At 48.8% G+C, this 17,209-nt stretch overlaps 2 protein-coding genes across 4 annotated transcripts in view; both read left to right on the top strand.

Moving 5' to 3' along the window:
• The window catches only part of LOC132577940 (probetacellulin-like), a 572,782-nt gene that overhangs the window by 114,929 nt on the left and 440,644 nt on the right, over positions 1 to 17,209 (top strand). The window lies entirely within an intron of this gene.
• Positions 6,245 to 17,209, top strand: part of AMPH (amphiphysin) — a 139,389-nt gene continuing 128,424 nt past the window's right edge. For 2 of the 3 annotated variants that reach the window (XM_060247651.1, XM_060247652.1), the window contains exon 1: positions 6,246 to 6,363. In XM_060247651.1, the coding sequence (XP_060103634.1) occupies positions 6,295 to 6,363 (69 nt within the window). In that variant the 5' untranslated portion in view covers positions 6,246 to 6,294. Of the gene's footprint in view, positions 6,364 to 17,209 lie in introns of all 3 variants that reach the window. The other variant, XM_060247650.1, reaches the window with a different exon arrangement.

The raw sequence follows: 17,209 nt of genomic DNA, 5'->3' as shown, positions 1-17,209 counted from the left end.
GGTGCCGGTGGGCTTCTGTTTTATTTTGCTATAACAGACTAACCTGGCTACCCCTTTGCAGTAATTATTTTGCCCGCCTAAAAACAGCTGGAGCAAAGGCTAGGAGCATCATTTTTGACCTTTCCCCCATACAGGAGTTCATTTAGAACTTCCTCACAGAACACCTTGCATTCCATGCCACAATATAGAATAAAACGCCAATATACCACTTTCCCACCACAGCTCAAGACAGTTTACAACCCAGCTTACAAGCAACCTCATAAAATATGATATATTAAAAATTTAAACAGCCTTGTCCAATCAAGGGCGCAGAACATCCCATAGGAGGCTCTCTCTGCCCCAAATAACAGACACTGACACAGGAGTTCTGAAATCCATCACATCCAGTATTCCAGTAAGCACTGCAAAGTAGGTCAGTATTGTCATCTCTTCCCCACAGCTGTTTTCCTGGGGCCAACTCCAAAGTTGGATATGCCAAGTAAAGAGAGTCTTCCTATGCAATCCTATGAGGAACGACTTTAACCCAAGATCACTGATTTAAGTGGGGTTAGACAGGAATGATTCTGCATAGGATTGTGCTCTTATTCTCACAGATCTTTCAGGGCAGGGTTTTTAAACATCTTCTGACAGTTGTGTATTTTATTTCTTTTTTGGTATTTTTGCATTGTGTGTGTGTGCGTGTCTGCACCTGAAAATCACGTCAACCTCTGGTGACGGCCCCTACTGGGGGCCTGAAGAATATTCAGGGAGGTGGCTGAATAAAGCCTACCCCTGACTCCCGACTGCTGGTATTCCAAGGAGGTCTCCTGTCTAAGTACTTGCCAGTCGGCCCTGCTTAGCTTCCGAGATCTGATGAGATCGGGCTTGCCTGAGATATCCAGGTCAGGGTGTCTGTGTCCCATCCCGACAGTGGCAGGTAGTGGAGTCAGTTTGAATTACTCACCTCCGTCATTGATGTTATGCAATGCCAGGTCCATAAATAATAAAACCTCAATCCTCCAAGAGTTTTTCCTCGAGCAGGACATGGACCTGGCTTGCGTGACTGAGACCTGAGTGCGAGATGGAGAGACAGTAGCTCTCTCCCAAATGGCTCCCCCAGGACACTCAGTCTTTCACCAATCACGAAATGGGGGGGAGGGGTGGCCCTATTCATACGAGAGGCTTACTCCTTTTGGGCTCTCCCGACCCCAGAGATCAATGGTATTGAATGTGCCGATCTGGCGTGGGACGTATATCTTTCTCCCACTCTTCCTCCAAGGAGCAAAGGACAGCTTACATCATTCTTCCCTTCTCACAATAACCCTGTGACATGGGCTAGGACAGAGGTGGCCAAACTGCAGCTCAGGAGCCATATATATTGAAGAAGAAGAATTGCAGATTTATACCCCGCCCTTCTCTCTGAATCAAGAGACTGAGAGTGGCTTACAATCTCTTATATCTTCTCCCCCACAACAGACACGCTGCAATAGCTATGGCTGACCCAAGGCTATTACAGCAGCTGCAAGTGGAGGAGTGGGGAATCAAACCCGGTTCTCAGATAAGAGTCCGCACACTTAACCACTACACTAATCTGGCTCTCAACATTTATATTTCACACTGGCTCTCAACATCTATATTTCACACATATCATGTAGCTCTTGAAGCCCCCACCACCCCATCATCTGATGTTCATGTCTTGTGACTCTCAATCATCTGACATTTATTCTATGTGGCTCTTATGTTAAGCAAGTTTGGCCACCCCTGGTTAGGAGGAGAGGGGAGGCAAGATCACCCACAGGCTACTTATCAGGGTGAAGATTTGAATCCAGATCTCCCAGCTCCCAGTCAACGTTTGTTAACCATTAGGCTACACTTGGGTTTTTGTTGTTTTTGATGTCATTGATTAAATTGTTTTTACAAAAATCATTGCTTGCTTTTGGTTTTGGTTTCTGTTTGTAGAGATGTGGTGTGTTTCTCTCTCTTATTTTACTGCCTTGAGAGCTGCAACTATAAAGCAGATTTGAAATGTTTTAAATAATATTGTAAATGGGGGGGTTGAGGCCAAGAGGAAATGGCTTTTCCGGCTGCAATCTCCTAAGAACACTTCCTGGGAGTAAGTCCCATTGAATAAAATGGGATTTGTTTCTGAGTAGACCTGCTGAGGAATGCTCCCTCAAGCAAGTTTTAGACTGAAACCCTTGGTTGACAGCTCTCATTACACCAAACTGGCAATTTCTATATAAAGGCTCAACTTTGTTCTCTTTTTTGTAATGAAAAAGAAACCTGCAAAGTGGACATTTATTTTACTTCATTTATATCTCAATTTCCTTCCCAAGGAGGACCCAAACTGAGTTACAATATATTCTCCCGTCCTCCATTTTTTCCTCACAAGAGCTCCGTGAGGTAAGCTAAGCTGAGTGTGTGTGACTGGCCCAAGGTCACCCAGTGAGCTATGGCAAAGTGCGAATTTGAACCTAGGTCTCCCAGATCCTAACCCAACGCTTTAACCAATACACCACATTGGTTCCTGTGCAGAGTATCTAGTGTACAACCAAGCGCACACATGGATGTCTGCATGCAGTCAGCCCTTTTCTCTTCCTCTCCTCTACTAGCATTTAGACTGTATGCTCCTTGGGGCTGGACAACTGTCTGATCTGTCTGTGTTATTCTGTGGCATCCATATATGTTGAAGCACTATGGCTCCATGTAATAGTCAAATGGCTGGCCCATGTGTGGATAATGAAAGCCACAGAACTGCACCCCCCCCCCCTCTCGCAAGGCAGAGCTCTCTACATACTTGGAGGTTTCTCCCTAGAGATGTGGGGGAAAATATAATATGTAAATTAGCCAAAAGACAAAATCATACAAAAACAGTCTGGTGAAGACTGAGTGGGCCCTAAGAGGTGCAGAATGTTGAAACCAGTTTAGAGTCAGTGAAAGGAAACACCCAACAGAGAGAAAGATGGTGGAACTGGGCTGCTTGAACCCCTAAGAACTCACAGAGTTGAAGAAGAAATCTGGGAGATGGGAATTAGTAGTTTCCAGTTCATGTATACCCTCCTCAAGTTCCCATCCAAGTCCCCGGCTTTCACAAACAGAATAGTAACGGCTGTTGATCATCACTGGTCCTTCAGCTGTAGGTGGTATCAATCCTATTGGCTCTTTACTGTGTCTGTCATACCCCTGCTGTTGGCCACAGTCCAGTGACTTCACATTTGCAGTACAGCTTGTGTATAAGCAGGACAGTGTTGTCATCTTATTTTCACAAAACTCTTTGCACGATATGAGGTCAGTACAGATCAACCAAGATAGCCATGCGTAGTGTTTAATTGATTTGATGTTCTACCCTCTCAGAATGGTCTCTGCTCTCAAAGCTGAGGAGGGCCTCAATGATATGCAACCTTGGCGAAAGAAACAGTTGTATTAAAATAAATGTTAAGCTGGTACATTCTTGGGTTATGAGTCATGTTCATCCAGAGGTGAACATGGTGCTCCTATTCCTGTTTTACGGTGGCCAGGGCTCTATTTGTAGCAGGAGCTCCTTTGCATATTAGGCCATGATGTAAGAGCTTAGAGGGCTCTTAGTACAGGACCTACTGCAAGCTCCAGGAGGATTGGCTACATCAGGGGCATGGCCTAATATGCAGAGGAGCTCCTGCTACAAAAAGAGCCCTGAGGGTGGCACCCATGTTCTTCTTCCTAAGAAGACAAATAGTTCAAGGAAGAGAAGGAGGAGAAAGATCAATACTCTGCTTAGACAGTGTTCACTTGTGAATGCAACCCGAATTGTGGTTAATAGTAGATGTGCAAATCTCCTTCTAAAATAAGACCATTGCAACATTATTAGAAGGAACAGATTTTTCTCATGAGGGAGAGTGTGAAAAAAAATCCTAACAAGAGATAGCTGTGGATTTTGGTTTCTATAGTGATATCTGTAGGGATGACTCTTTGGGTGGAGCTGACTTGGAAAAAAACCCTTTAAAATGCAATCAGCACGAACATCTCTTATTTTGAACAACCGTTTATGTGAACGTTTCTTATTGCACACATAAATCTGACCCCTCTTTAAAAAAATAATTGTATTACTGTGGCACTCTGATTGCCTGGGAAATATAATAATGTTTTGGTCTAAATATAAGGCAAACTCTATCATCTTCCTATTACCAGAAAACAAAACAACAAACCCATAACCATGCTGAGAATGCCAAGATATTCTTTTCTTATGGCTATTTGTGGTATGTAATTATTATACATAACCTAGTTCTTGGGCATTACAATAACAACATTATATTCAGTTGATCTTAGAGGCCATGACCAATGTTCCTTCTAAGCTGCAGTCTTGTGAGCAAAAATTCTACTTTGTGAGCTACTTTGTTGTAAATTACTGCATACATTATGTGCTCTGGGGTCATTCTTCCTGAGTTAAGACAAAAATCTGTGAGCTGGAGGCTAAAAATCTGTGAACTAGCTCACGTTAACTCAGCTTAGAGGGAACACTGGTCATGACAGGACCTCCTAAATACTTTTGAGTACTTCAGAGAAAGCCCTTTTGGCAGTTTTATGCATTTATTAATTAAAACATTTACACCCCACCTTTCTAGTGGCTGATGGCAGCTTATACATCACAATTTAAAGCACGGGGGGGGGGGGGAATCTCCAGATGAACTGCTAACCTCTAAATATGCCTGCAGCCAATACCCCATCAGAAGCTGTAGTGGTTAAGTGTGCGGACTCTTATCTGGGAGAACAGGGTTTGATTCCCCACTCCTCCACTTACAGCTGCTGGAATGGCCTTGGGTCAGCCATAGCTCTGGCAGAAGTTGTCCTGCAGCTGCTGTGAGTGTCCTCTCAGCCCCACCCACCTCACAGGGTGTCTGTTGTGGGGGGAGAAGATACAGGAGATTGTAAGCCGCTCTGAGTCTGATTCAGAGAGAAGGGCGGAGTATAAATCTGCAGTCTCCTTCTTCTTCTGGTAGAAAGTACCACCAAGTCGCAGCTAGTTTATGATGACCGCATAGGGAAAGCCCAGGCTAGCTCACTCTTGTCGGACCTCAGAAGCTAAGCAAGATGTATTAGGGTGGAAGGCTGTCAAGGAATATCAGGGTTGTGACATGGAGGCAGGCAACAGCAAACCACTTCTGGACATCTTTTGCCTTGGAAACCCTACCGGGTCGCTATACATCAGCTGGGACTTGATGACAACCAACAACAACATCCAGGTTTCAAGGCAAGAGATGTTCAGAGGTGGTTTGTCACAGCCTATCTCTGTGTAGCAATCCTGGATTTCCTGGGTAGCCTTTCACCCTAATATTACAACCGAGACCAACCCCTGCTTAGCTTCTGAGGTCTGATGAGATCAAGCAAGCCAGGGCCACCCAGGTCAGGGTTTAGCATTGACAGAGCGGGGAAATCAAGGATCCCTTCTACAATCCCAGTCTGATCCTTGCTGGTCTGGGTGTGGTCATGACCTGGAATGGTAGATCCGCTAGAAGATCTGCTGCCTTAAATTCCAGGTAATGTTTCTCTAGCAGTAAAAATCCAATTAAAAACCTGGATAGCTCATAAAGGTAACCCAAGCTTGTCAGATCTTGGAAGCTAAGCAGGGTTGGAGCTGGCTGGTATTTGGATGGGAGACCTGCAAGGCATAACAGGATCGTGGGACTTCGCTTGCCTTGAAACCCGGGGGGGGGGTCACCATAAGCCCGCTATGACCAGGGTCAGCCCTAGACTGTCTGGCACCCTAGGCAAGGCTAACTTCTGCACTGATTGAGTCACATGGGGAGCATCCAATTCGGTACCCCCAAAAGACTGGCACTCTAGGCAATCGCCTAGTCTGCCTGGTGGCAGGACACTTGACCTAAGCGGCACTTTCCACTTTGACACAAAAATCCGACTGATTTCGAAGCGTGCTTGGGATCCGCTCCTCTCGCCGGCTGCCTGGAGTCGTTTTCACTCCGCTGTCACATGGAGGCTTACACGCAACCTCCTGGGGTCTCTCCCGGTCGGAATCGCCTGCTCTGACCGGCAGCAGCAGCCCCCCCCCCCCCCAGGCTCTCAGACAGACTCCCTTGGAGACACCCAGCCTGGGCTGAACAGCTGCGCGCCCCCAGCCCCTGCCCCCCCCCGCCTCCGCGACCACCCTCCCGCTCCCGTGCCGCTGTCGCTTTAAGACCCCCCCAGCCCTCCCCGTCGCCCCTCCCCCGGCCCCTCCCTCCCTCCCTCCCGCCCTCTCGCTCGCTCGCTCTCTGGGCCGCCTCGCGCCTGCCTTTGCCGCCGAGCTCGGGTCGCATCGCCTTTGGGGCCGCCGCCGCCGCCATGGCCGACATGAAAACGGGCATTTTCGCCAAGAACGTCCAGAAGCGGCTGAGCCGGGCGCAGGAGAAGGTACGCGGCGGGGAAGGAGCGGGGCCAGCAGGTTGCGGCAGGCGGGCTGCGGAGGGGAGAAGGGGGGGGGGGGGTCCCGGGCTTTGCCAAGGCGACGCCGAGCGCTCCAGCCCCGGCACCCGCGTGGAGTGGAGTGGCCTGGCGGCGGCGGCGGCTGCTCCTCTCGCCCGGCATCCCTCGCTCCCTCCCGGGTCTCCCTTGCGCCCGCAACCCCCAAGGGGCTCTGCCGAGGCGCCTTGATGCGCTGGCCTTGCGGGAGCCAGGCGAGGCGAGGCGAGGCGAAGTGCGGGTGTGTGTCGGGCGAGGGGAGAGCCGGCTTCCAAGCGCGCCGCATGCAAACCCGGGAGGCGGGGGGGGGGGGGGATATCCCTCTCTCTCTGCTCGGCGTCGGGTCGCGCGTTCGGGTCTTGCCGGCCGCGGGGAGGCCGAAGGGGCGTCCTTCCCGCAGAAGGTCAGCGGAGGAGCCGGGGGGAGGGCGCGGGCCGTCCAAAGCTGGGGGGCGGGAGGGTTGGGGGTGCCTTCGGAGCAGGCAGAGCCGGGGGGAGCTCTGGATCGGGGCCCTTCGGGAACGCGCCTTCGGGTCTCCCTGGAGAGGCGCGGCGGCCCCTGGGGGCGGGCGAGGGGCGCCTTGGAGAGGACCGAGGGCTCGCCGGGGAAGGCTTGGCAGAGAATCCCCCCCGCCCCGTGGTGACGGAGCGGGCTTCTGGCGCTCCCGCCCTCCCCCCCCCCCAGTTGCCGCCGCGGCTGTTGTTATGTAATCTCCTCCCTCGCTCCATTTAGTCCTTCCCTTCAATGAGAGCCGCGGATGGAAAGGCGCTCCGGGGTTCAGCTAGGGCCCCCCCTTCTTCCTCTGGCTGGATTCTGGGCACCTCCCCCCCCCCCCCTGCAGCATGGCTGGTGCGGCCGTGGTGGGCTTGGGGAAATCCCGGCAAAGGGCCTGGAGCTCCACCGTGGGTCGCACACATCTGGGGCGAAGGGTTACCAGCTCCCGGCTGGGAAGGACCTGGGGATTTGGGAGGTGGAGCTGGGGAGGACGGAGTTTGGCGAGGGGAGGGACCTCAGTGGACAATCGTGCCCGGGTCCGTCCTCCAAAGCAGCCATTTTCTCCAGGGGGAAATGAACGTGGTCATCTGGAGACCAATGGTGATAGCAGGAGCTCTCCAGGCATCGCCTGGAGGGTGGCAACCCTATCTGAGGTAGATCCTTAATGGTGCAGATAGGCTGGCCTAGAAGATTACTGTGCTTTTCTGAGCTTCAGGTGTGTTGGCTCTGGATTTGAGAGGGTGGGATCAGGGAAGGCACCTTCAGTGGGCCCCCTAAATTAGAAGAGGTGGGATATGTACACTGGGGAATGGTATTGTTACTCTCAGCTTTTTGGAATGGGCCTTCCATACTCAGGGCTGGTCCTAGACTGTCTGGCACCCTAGGCAAGGCTAACTTCTGGCACCCCCCTGCACTGATAACAACACTGAGTCACATGGGGCGCCCAATTCTGTACCCCTAGAAGGCTGGCGCCCTAGGCAGTCGCCTAGTTTATCTAGTGGCAGAGCTGTACTGCCTGTATTGAGAGTGGTCCTACCTGGGGGCCCCAGCAGAAGCTAATCCTCCCTTGGTGCTGCCCCTGCCAGAAGAGGTTGATCCAGTGGACATGATCATCTTGTGGGGGTCCTGAAATCTGTTCCGAAGAGCACGGCTTGAATGAAGTCAAGTTGGCTAAATAATTTTTTGGGGGAGGAGGGGGGTTTACCCTAATGAGAATCTAAGTTGAGCCCTTCTGGATCAGACCACCAGTCCATTAAGTCCCATCTCCTTTTTCACACAGCAGCCAGCCAGTTTCCCCGGAGGGCCAAAAAATCAGGCCATAAAAACAGAGGCCCTCAGCTGCTGTTCAGAGGTCTGCTGCCTTCAGAGGTGAAGGCTTCTTTCAGTCAACGTGTCTAGGAATTGTCAATGGACTTCTTCTCCATGAATCCCACTAACCTCCTTTGTGCTTGTGGTCAACACTCCTTCCACTGAACTTCCATAGCTGGCCTTCATGGTTCAGTTGCTTGTTGAGTAAAGTCATTCTTTTGTCTCTTCTGAACCCATTTCCCACCAATTGCATTGGGTGCCTCTGAGTTCTAGTATTTTGGGAGTCATTTCCCACCAATTGCATTGGGTGCCTCTGAGTTCTCATATTTTGGGAAACATTTACCACCAATTGCATTGCGTACCTCTGAGTTCTAGTATTCTGGGGGACTTTTCCTAGCATTGAGTGCCTGAGTTCCTTGCATTGAGTGCCTGAGTTCTAGTATTTTGGGAGATGGACAACCGCCCCCCCCCCCCCCGTTCAGTTTCTCCATCCCATGCTTTCTTCCCTCTTCTCATCCTTCTGCAATGCCCTTAAGGGCCAACAGGATTGGCCAACCTCTGGCACACTATTGAGTTAGAGAGAGAAAATGGCTCAGGTGGATTGAAGGTCCCATGAGAATCCTTCTGAATGAGGTCCATGTGAGCATCCTCTCCTTGGGATTGAACCCCTGGTGCAACTGAGGCACCACTGATAGCCCAGGGTACAGAAAGGATTATGTTTTGTTTTGTGTTGCTGACCCATTGGCAGAAACGTAGGTTGGCGTCTCCCCCTCTGCCCCACCTCCCCACTCGCTCATTTCCATACTCTAAGAGGATTGCACTTCTTTTAATAACCACCCGAGCTCATCGTGAACTCATGTGATCTTCCCTGTTGCCTTCGGCTGGAGAGTGCAGAGCAGTCGATTGATAAGATGGGCCTTTCCAGCTACTATCTCCCAAATCGCTTTTGTCAGTAATCCCCGATGGCTGGATGCACCCTGCCCCTGAAAGCGCTTGATCGGGGAACCATGCCAGCTCTTTCATGACTCACAGCCAAGGCTTCAGCAATGCAGCTGCATTCCCGAATGATTAAAAGTATGCTGTAGGACACCGGAGGCCTGCACTGTCCTGCTTTCAGAGGAGTTAGAGCAGAACTGGATAGTTCTTAAAACTCAAGGAAAGGGCAGCAGAGACGGTGTGCCTTGTCTCAAAATGGCAGAATCGAGGCTGGCGCTTTCTCACTGAGTTGGGTGTCATATAGAGAATGGTGTGGAATTGTTTTCTGTGGCCCCAGAAGGTCGGACCAGAACCAGTGGGTTGAAATGAAATCAAAAGAGTTTCCGGTTCAACATTAGGAAGAACTTCCTGACCGTTAGAGCAATTCCTCAGTGAAACAGGCTTCCTCGGGAGGTGGTGGGCTCTCCTTCCTTGGAGGTTTTTAAACAGAGGCTAGATGGCCATCTGACAGCGATGAAGATCCTGTGAATTTGGGTAGGTATTTGTGGGTTTCCTGCATTGTGCAGGGGGTTGGACTAGATGACCCTGGAGGTCCCTTCCAACTCTATGATTCAGTGAGGGGAGCAGTGTAATTGACCCATGATGCACACCACCCACCCACCCACAATTTCTTCTCTGTAGATTCCCATTGAAGTCAGTGTGCTTGGCAAAGACCACAGGTTGAACCCCGAAGCAATACTCCCTCTAAGCTGTGGAGTCTTGTGAGCAAAAATTCTACTTTGTGAGCTATTGGCATTTAAAGTTGCGAACTACTGCATATGTTAGTTGGCTCTGGGGCCATTTTTCCTGAGCCAAGACAAAAATGTGTGAGTCGGAGGCTAAAACACGGTGAGCTAGCTCACACTAACTCAGCTTAGAGGAGACACTGCCCTGAAGATGCTTAATAAAGTGGTATTTAGTTTGCGACTCGTGGAGAGCTGCTTTTGCAATTCTCATCTACCCAAAGAACCGCATTTAGGAGGCCTGCCCCCTGGGGAGGTTTGAAACTTACCAGTTCCTCCAGCGATGGCTGTTTCATGGTTGGAACCCCCTGCCAACTACAGGCCACACACATACATATATTGGCCACTGTGTGACACAGAGTGTTGGACTGGATGGGCCATTGGCCTGATCCAACATGGCTTCTCTTATGTTCTTTATGTTCTTAAGCCTCGCCAGGCATGGACTTGCCAACTTTCCTGAAACAAGGGGGCAGGTGCCACATTGGGGAATGGTGCTCAGAAGGTAGTCTGCCCAGCAGCCACACGTGGCTCCCAAATGGCTGAGTATTTCTTGCTTAATAGACAGTGCTATGCAAAATAGAAATCTTCTTGACCCTATTGCTTCAGTTTTCAGCCTGCCTATTGCAGAGAGGGCAAAACTGGGCAGAATGAGGGCATGGAATAGATTGCACCCCTGCGGATTGAAAAAGAGAGGAACTCCCTGCAATGAGAAAACCAGTGGCGGGAGTAGAACCTTGGTCTTCCTCTGTGCTAGCCTTCTACATGCGTACGAGTCTGTTGCTGAAAAGTCTGATGAAGGCTCCTTAAAAAATGAACCTGGGAATTTCAGATCTTTTCTGTTTATTTATTTGTTACTAACTGTTTACCCTGCCTTTCCTTTTTGGCTCAAGGCAGCTTGTGATGGATAATATCCCACTTTTCCCTTGTGGCTCACAATTCCCCCAGATTAGATGTGCATAATAAGTGCCGTCAAGTTGCTTCTGATTTATGGCATCCCCCATGAATTAATAACCTCCAAAAGGTCATTCTCATTTAGTTGAACCCCATTCGTCCCTCTCCCAAAGAAAAATTGCTTGCAGTTGAAACTCAATTGAAAGCCCTCACAAATGAAGTGACCTTAAAGCGCTTCTTAAAAACTTCTCAAGATGATGCCTTCCCTCACCTCTTCAGGGAACCACAAGATGGGAGCCACTGTAGGGCAGGAACATGCTCTAGGGAGTGCTAAATGAGGGCCACCTTGAGTTAGGGAATGACTAGAACGTGACAATTGGAAAACCCTAGTCAGTGCATTGGGTACATATGAGGAGAGATGATGCTCCAGATATGGGCACACGTGAGGCTGCTTCTACTGAGTTGCACCATTGGCCCATCAAGGTTAGCATTGTTTGCTCTGATAGGCAGCAGCTCTCCAGGACCTTAGGTCACGGTCTTTCACATCACCCACTAGTTTGTCTCTTTAACTGGAGATGCCGGTAGTTGAACCTGATTATAAAAGAAGCCATGTGGGATCAGGCCAATGGCCCATCTAGGCCAAAACTCTGTGTCACACGGTGGCCAAAAAAACCCTAGGTACCATCAGGAGGTCCACCAGGGGGCCAAGACACTAGAAGCCCTCCCACTGTTGCCCGCCCCCAAGCACCAAGAATACAGAGCATCACTGCCCCAGACAGAGAGTTCCATCTATACCCTGTGGCTAATAGCCAGTGATGGACCTCTGCTCCACATGTTTATCCAATCCTCTCTTGAAGCTGTCTATACTTGTAGCTGCCACAACCTCCTGTGGTGTGAATTCCATGTGTTAACCTCCTGGGACCTTCTTAATGCAAACTAGATGCTCTGCCTCTGAGCCACATCCTCAGAGGTGGGTCTTTGACAGTGAAAGGCTTCAGATAAATAAATAGTCCCTCTGAGGATGCTGAGATTTTGCCTTTGTGATCTTTGGAGCCTGTGTTGTGGGTTATGTGATCCCATGTGACTGGGAGTGAATGTCTCCTGTCAAGTCATCCCACATTCTGAAACTATAGCACTGTTTGCAATGGAGTGTTCCTGAAGCTGGCATCCCCCAGCAAACCACCAAAAGCCTCCCCACCTGGGAGCAGCTCACACTCCTGGTAAAATGCTGGATGTTCCCTTTCCCGTGTGTGCAGCCATGTCAAAATCCACCCCAGCTGCTTGCAGGAGAGATGTGTGACACCACCTGATTGTATTGCATATACTTGTTTATTTTATTCAGATTTATTGTATGTTTTTACTCTGTACTGATGAGATATGTTGTGTCCTGCCCTGAGCCCAATTTCAGGAAATGGGCAGGCTAGAAATTAAATTAATCAATCATCATCTTCATCTGACTCTCATTTGGATACATCCCCTCCCACTTTACAGCAGGTTGCCTTCATTCAGGAAAACTTTCCATGTGAATATTGGGGAGAGGCTGTGCCTCAATGGAAGAGCATCTGCTTCACATAAGCATGCAGAAGGTCTTAGGTTCAATTCCCAGACTCTCCAATCAAGGGACCTGGTAATAAATGATGCGAAAGACCTCTGTGTGAGAACTTGGGACAGCTGCTGCTAGTCTGAGTAGACAATATTGATTTTGATGGACCAAGGGTCTGAATCAGTATAAGGTAGCTGCATGTATTAATGTAATGGGCCCTAAAATATTCTTATTATTGGTGTGTATGTGTGTGAAGGGCTGTCAAGTCACAGCTGACTCACGGTGACCCTTCATGGGATGTTTGAAGCAAGCAATGAACAGATGTGAACATAAGAAAATAAGAGAAGCCACATTGGATCAGGCCAATGGCCCATCCAGTCCAACACTCTGTGTCACATGGCCAAAAAAACAGGTGCCATCAGGAGGACCATTAGTGGGGCCAGGACACTAGAAGCCCTCCCACTGTTGCCCCCCCCCAAGCACCAAGAATACAGAGCATCACTGCCCCAGACAGAGTTCCAACGATAAGCTGTGGCTAATAGCCACTGATGGACCTCGGCTCCATATGTTTATCCAATCCCCTCTTGAAGCTGTCTATGCTTGTAGCTGCCACAGCCTCCTGTGGCAGCGAATTCCATGTGTTAATCACCCTTTGTGTGAAGAGGTACTTCCTTTTATCTGTTCTAACCATTGTGTGGTTTGTTGTACTGACTACTGCTCTTGAATCTGATTGATATTTTTGTGGTGATGATGTTTTGAAGTGATTCATTTTAATGTTGTAAGCCGCCCTGAGCTCGCTTGCGGGATAGGGTGGGGTATAAATTGAAAAAAATAAATTAAATTAAAATTAGCCCCACTGCTCAGCAATTTCATTGCGTGCCCACGAATTCTTGTATTGTGAGAAAGGAAGAAAAGCACTTCTTTCTCTACCTCCTCTATCCCATCCATAATCTTGTAAACCTCTATCATGTCACCCCCTCAGTTGATGTTTCTCCAATCTAAAGAACCCCAAGTGCTTTAATCTTTCTTCATAGGGAAAGTATTCCAACCCTTTAGTCATTCTAGTTGCCCTTTTCTGCACTTTCCCCAATACGTGTGGTGAGATGTGACCAGAAGCTGTCATTGCCTGCCTCTGCGTAGGAACCCTGGACTTCCTTTGTGGCCCCCCATCCAAGTACTAACCAAAGCCAACCCTGCTTGATTTTGAGATCAGACGAGATGAGGTTAGCCTGGACCTTCCAGTTCAGGAAATAAAGCCTGCTGTCAAGTTGTAGCTGACTCATGACTTCAAGACAAGAGATAAGTAGAGGTGTTTTGCCATCGCCTTCCTCTGCAGAGTCTTCCTAGGCGGTCTCCCCTACAAGTACCAACCTTGCATAGCTTCCAAGTTCAGATGAAATCAGGCCAGCCCCGGGCTATTAGGGTTGCTGCTTCACTGTCGATACTGGGCTTGAAAGCACTGCTTTTGAATGCTCTCTCCCTCTGTGCCGGGCATCAGGCTCTCACCAAAGACCATGTGGCAGCTTTCACAGCTATCAGACACTGCGAGTGGGGGAGGGGTCCCTTTGGCACGAATGTTTGTTGCAGATCTGATTACGGCTGCATGTTGCACAGCTGCTTGGCATGCAAATGAGAAACCCTAACACTGTAGAGATGCAGAGCAAATGATCTGGCTGATGTTGTTCTCCCCCACCCCGTTCCCGCCAACAGACCTTGGGGAGGGGGGTTAATCTAATAAAAAATGGTTGGTGGGAAGTGCCACCAAGTCGCGCCCAACTTATGGAAGCCCTGCAGGGTTTTCAAGTGAAGAGACAAACAAAGGTGGTTTGCCACTGCCTGCCGCTGGTTTTTGCATAGCAACCCTGGACTTCTTCAGTGGTCTCCCATCCAAGTACTAAGCAATTCTCTTCCAAGATCTGATGAGCTCTGGCTAGCCGAGCAAGTCAGTTCAGAGCAGCAGAAATAACAGATCAATGAACTTAGTTGTACCAAAGGGGTCTGTTTCTTACTGGACATCATACTGCTGGCAGGGCAGGGCAAATCCATTTTTGGATGCTGCCTGTCTCCCGTGAAAGGAATTTTCTTGTAGGAAAAAATAGCATGTGGAGAAGAGAAGCCCAGCTTAGCCTTTCCTTTAACAGGCTTTTTACCTGAGACCGTTTTTTCTCATTGGGGAGCTTTCGGAAATGTAACTTCCCTCTGCCTATTATAGTCAGAAGTGGTACAGTCCAAGGAGAGCTCCACCACAAAGGTGGCTTCCCCATGGGGTGTGTGAAAATGCCTGGCAGCAATAGCAGGGAGGGGTCATGGGGGCAGGCAGTGCTGTGGCCGCACGGCCCAGTCCTGCTCCACTCACTGATGCTGCCACCTCCCAACCTCTCTGCCTCCCTTTATCCCCCATCATGGACATTTATCCCTCGCAGCCCCTTGAAAGATTTCCCCAGAACCCAAGAAAAGCAGGTCTAGTTTTTCTTCAGGTTAAAGTGGAAGATTCAAAAATGCGAGGAGTTCTGCTTGGAATGAGCACAACGTCAACTGGATGTTTCCCGTTAGTTCAGGGTCTTCCTACTTATCATGCTGGGAGAGGGGATCTCCATGTATACACAGCCTAAATCCCGTTGAAAGGAATGTCATTTGTGAGGCGCATTGTGGATTTCAGTTACACTTGGTCCCAAATAATTTTTTCTTGGCTTGTACCCAGGGGTGGAATTCTAGCAGGAGCTCCTTTGCATATTAGACCACACACCGCTGATGTAGCCAATCCTCCAAGAGCTTACAAGTCTCTTTTTTGTAAGCTCTTGGAGGATTGGCTACATCAGGAGTGTGTGGCCTATTATGCAAAGGAGCTCCTGCTAGAATTCCACCCCTGCTTGTACCCATGGCCTTCAGAGATCCATTCTTAGTTTGCTTGTTACCACCTTTGCTGGAGAGAAGCACTCCGTATGGCATCTCCTGGGATATGACATTGACAAGGATAACATTTGAATGTGATCCAAAGTATGTTTGCTCAGAGCTGAGGCCCACTGAATTCAGTGGATCTTATTCCCAAGTAAAAAACAGGGGCACAGCTCAGCATTCTTCCTCTCTTCCCATTTATCTCTTGTGTGTGACATTAGGTGAAAAAGCCAAGGGGTGGTCTGCCCCCCAGTATGAGTCGCCATCTGGAGTATGGACAGTTGCAACACTCTCGTGTTTGTTCCCCACTCTCGTGAGCTCGTTTGTGGTTTCTTGGAGATCCAATCTGGTGTAGTGGTGAAGTGTGCGGACTCTTATCTGGGAGAACTGGGTTTGATTCCCCATTCCTCTGCTTGCACCTGTTAGCATGGCCTTGGGTCAGCCAGAGCTCTGGCAGAGGTTGTCCTTGAAAGGGCAGCTGCTGTGAGAGCCCTCTCCAGCCCTACCCATCTCACAGGGTGTCTGTTGTGGGGGAGGAAGGTAAAGGAGATTGTGAGCCGCTCTGAGACTCTTCAGAGTGGAGGGCGGGATATAAATCCAATATCATCATCTTCTTCTTTGACTCCTCAATATTCTGAACTATGCAGGGTCTACTAAAGTGAATAGGAATTGCTGTGTGAGTGGAGGTTGCTGCTAAATAACTGGGAATTGTTGAGAAGCTTGAAGGCTGGTACTCTTTCCGTGATAGACACATATTGTAGTGACCGGTTTGAAATCCTCTGCAGGGTACACGGGGTCGTCCACATCACAACCTTGACGGATTGCTAGTGAGTTGGGTTCCCCAGGTCTCTGAGGCAACTCTCTGGCTGAGCAAGGATTTGAACGAGTCTGGTGCTTTTCCCCGCCATGGGCCATAACCCAGAGCAGCAGTAGACTGGAAACACAGTTGCTTCTTTGGCCCAAAATTTTATTTAGTTTTTGCTCTTAAAACAGAGATTTTTAGCAGCCAATTCTGTTTATCAAGAATGCTGGTCCAAAGTGGGGCTGGTAAGACCAAAAGGGAAAGAAAATCGGTTTGTGTCCATCTGTTTATTGATTACTTAATGAAGTGCTCTAATGAACTGCTTAATTCATTAACCGTTTAGTTTCTTAATAATTTCCACTTCACATTTCTATGTAGCTATATGTGCATTTATGAAAGATAAACATCCTTCTATTGATTCAGAAGGAGTTATTAAAACACTCTGTGTGTTTGTGTGTGTGTGGTGAGAGCAGACATGCAGCCTTAAGAGACCTTTTTGAGGGCAGGATTACGTAAATTTCCTACTTTTCCAGGCTCCACCTTCTACAGTGGAGAATTTTTTTTTAATTTTGCATTTAAATTATTAGTTTCAATGTAATCAAAAATCAGATCTTTTAGGGGCGATTGAGTGTCCAGTTTTACTCCACTGATTTAATGTATATTTACTGGTATTACCTTATAGAGTCTTTATGGTGTGTGCAGGTGGGTTTGTTACCTGGGTGTAGGCTGCTGTTTGATGTTTTAGAGAGGATATGTTATTGTTTTATAGGGATGTTTTTTGAAAATTGACTTGGGTCCCTGTTAGGGGGGAACATAGCACGGTATGAAATTCCAGGAGGACTAGATGAGTGTATGTAGTTTAATCCCTTTCTGTTGCAGCAAATTTTTATTTGCAAGGCCAAATAAAGTCAAGCAGCATTTCCCCTTCACTTGACAATGAAGTGGGAAAGATGTGCAACTGTATAAGGTAGCAACCAAAGCAATGAAATGGCTGGTCTATAAAATAACCTGGCATCAGTATCCTGTGCCGCACCCCCAAACTCTTCAGCCAAAGAGCGATATGTGGTCCAAATTTGGGGGCATATTTTACCCTTTTGTAGAAGCAAACAAGGGTAGGATTGAGATTGAGACTCGGGGATGGGGTGA

Source organism: Heteronotia binoei, chromosome 10 (genome assembly GCF_032191835.1).
Source record: "Heteronotia binoei isolate CCM8104 ecotype False Entrance Well chromosome 10, APGP_CSIRO_Hbin_v1, whole genome shotgun sequence".
Lineage (NCBI taxonomy): Eukaryota > Metazoa > Chordata > Lepidosauria > Squamata > Gekkonidae > Heteronotia > Heteronotia binoei.
The sequence above is the reverse complement of the archived record's forward strand: the minus strand, read 5'-3'. Positions and strand labels throughout refer to the sequence as shown.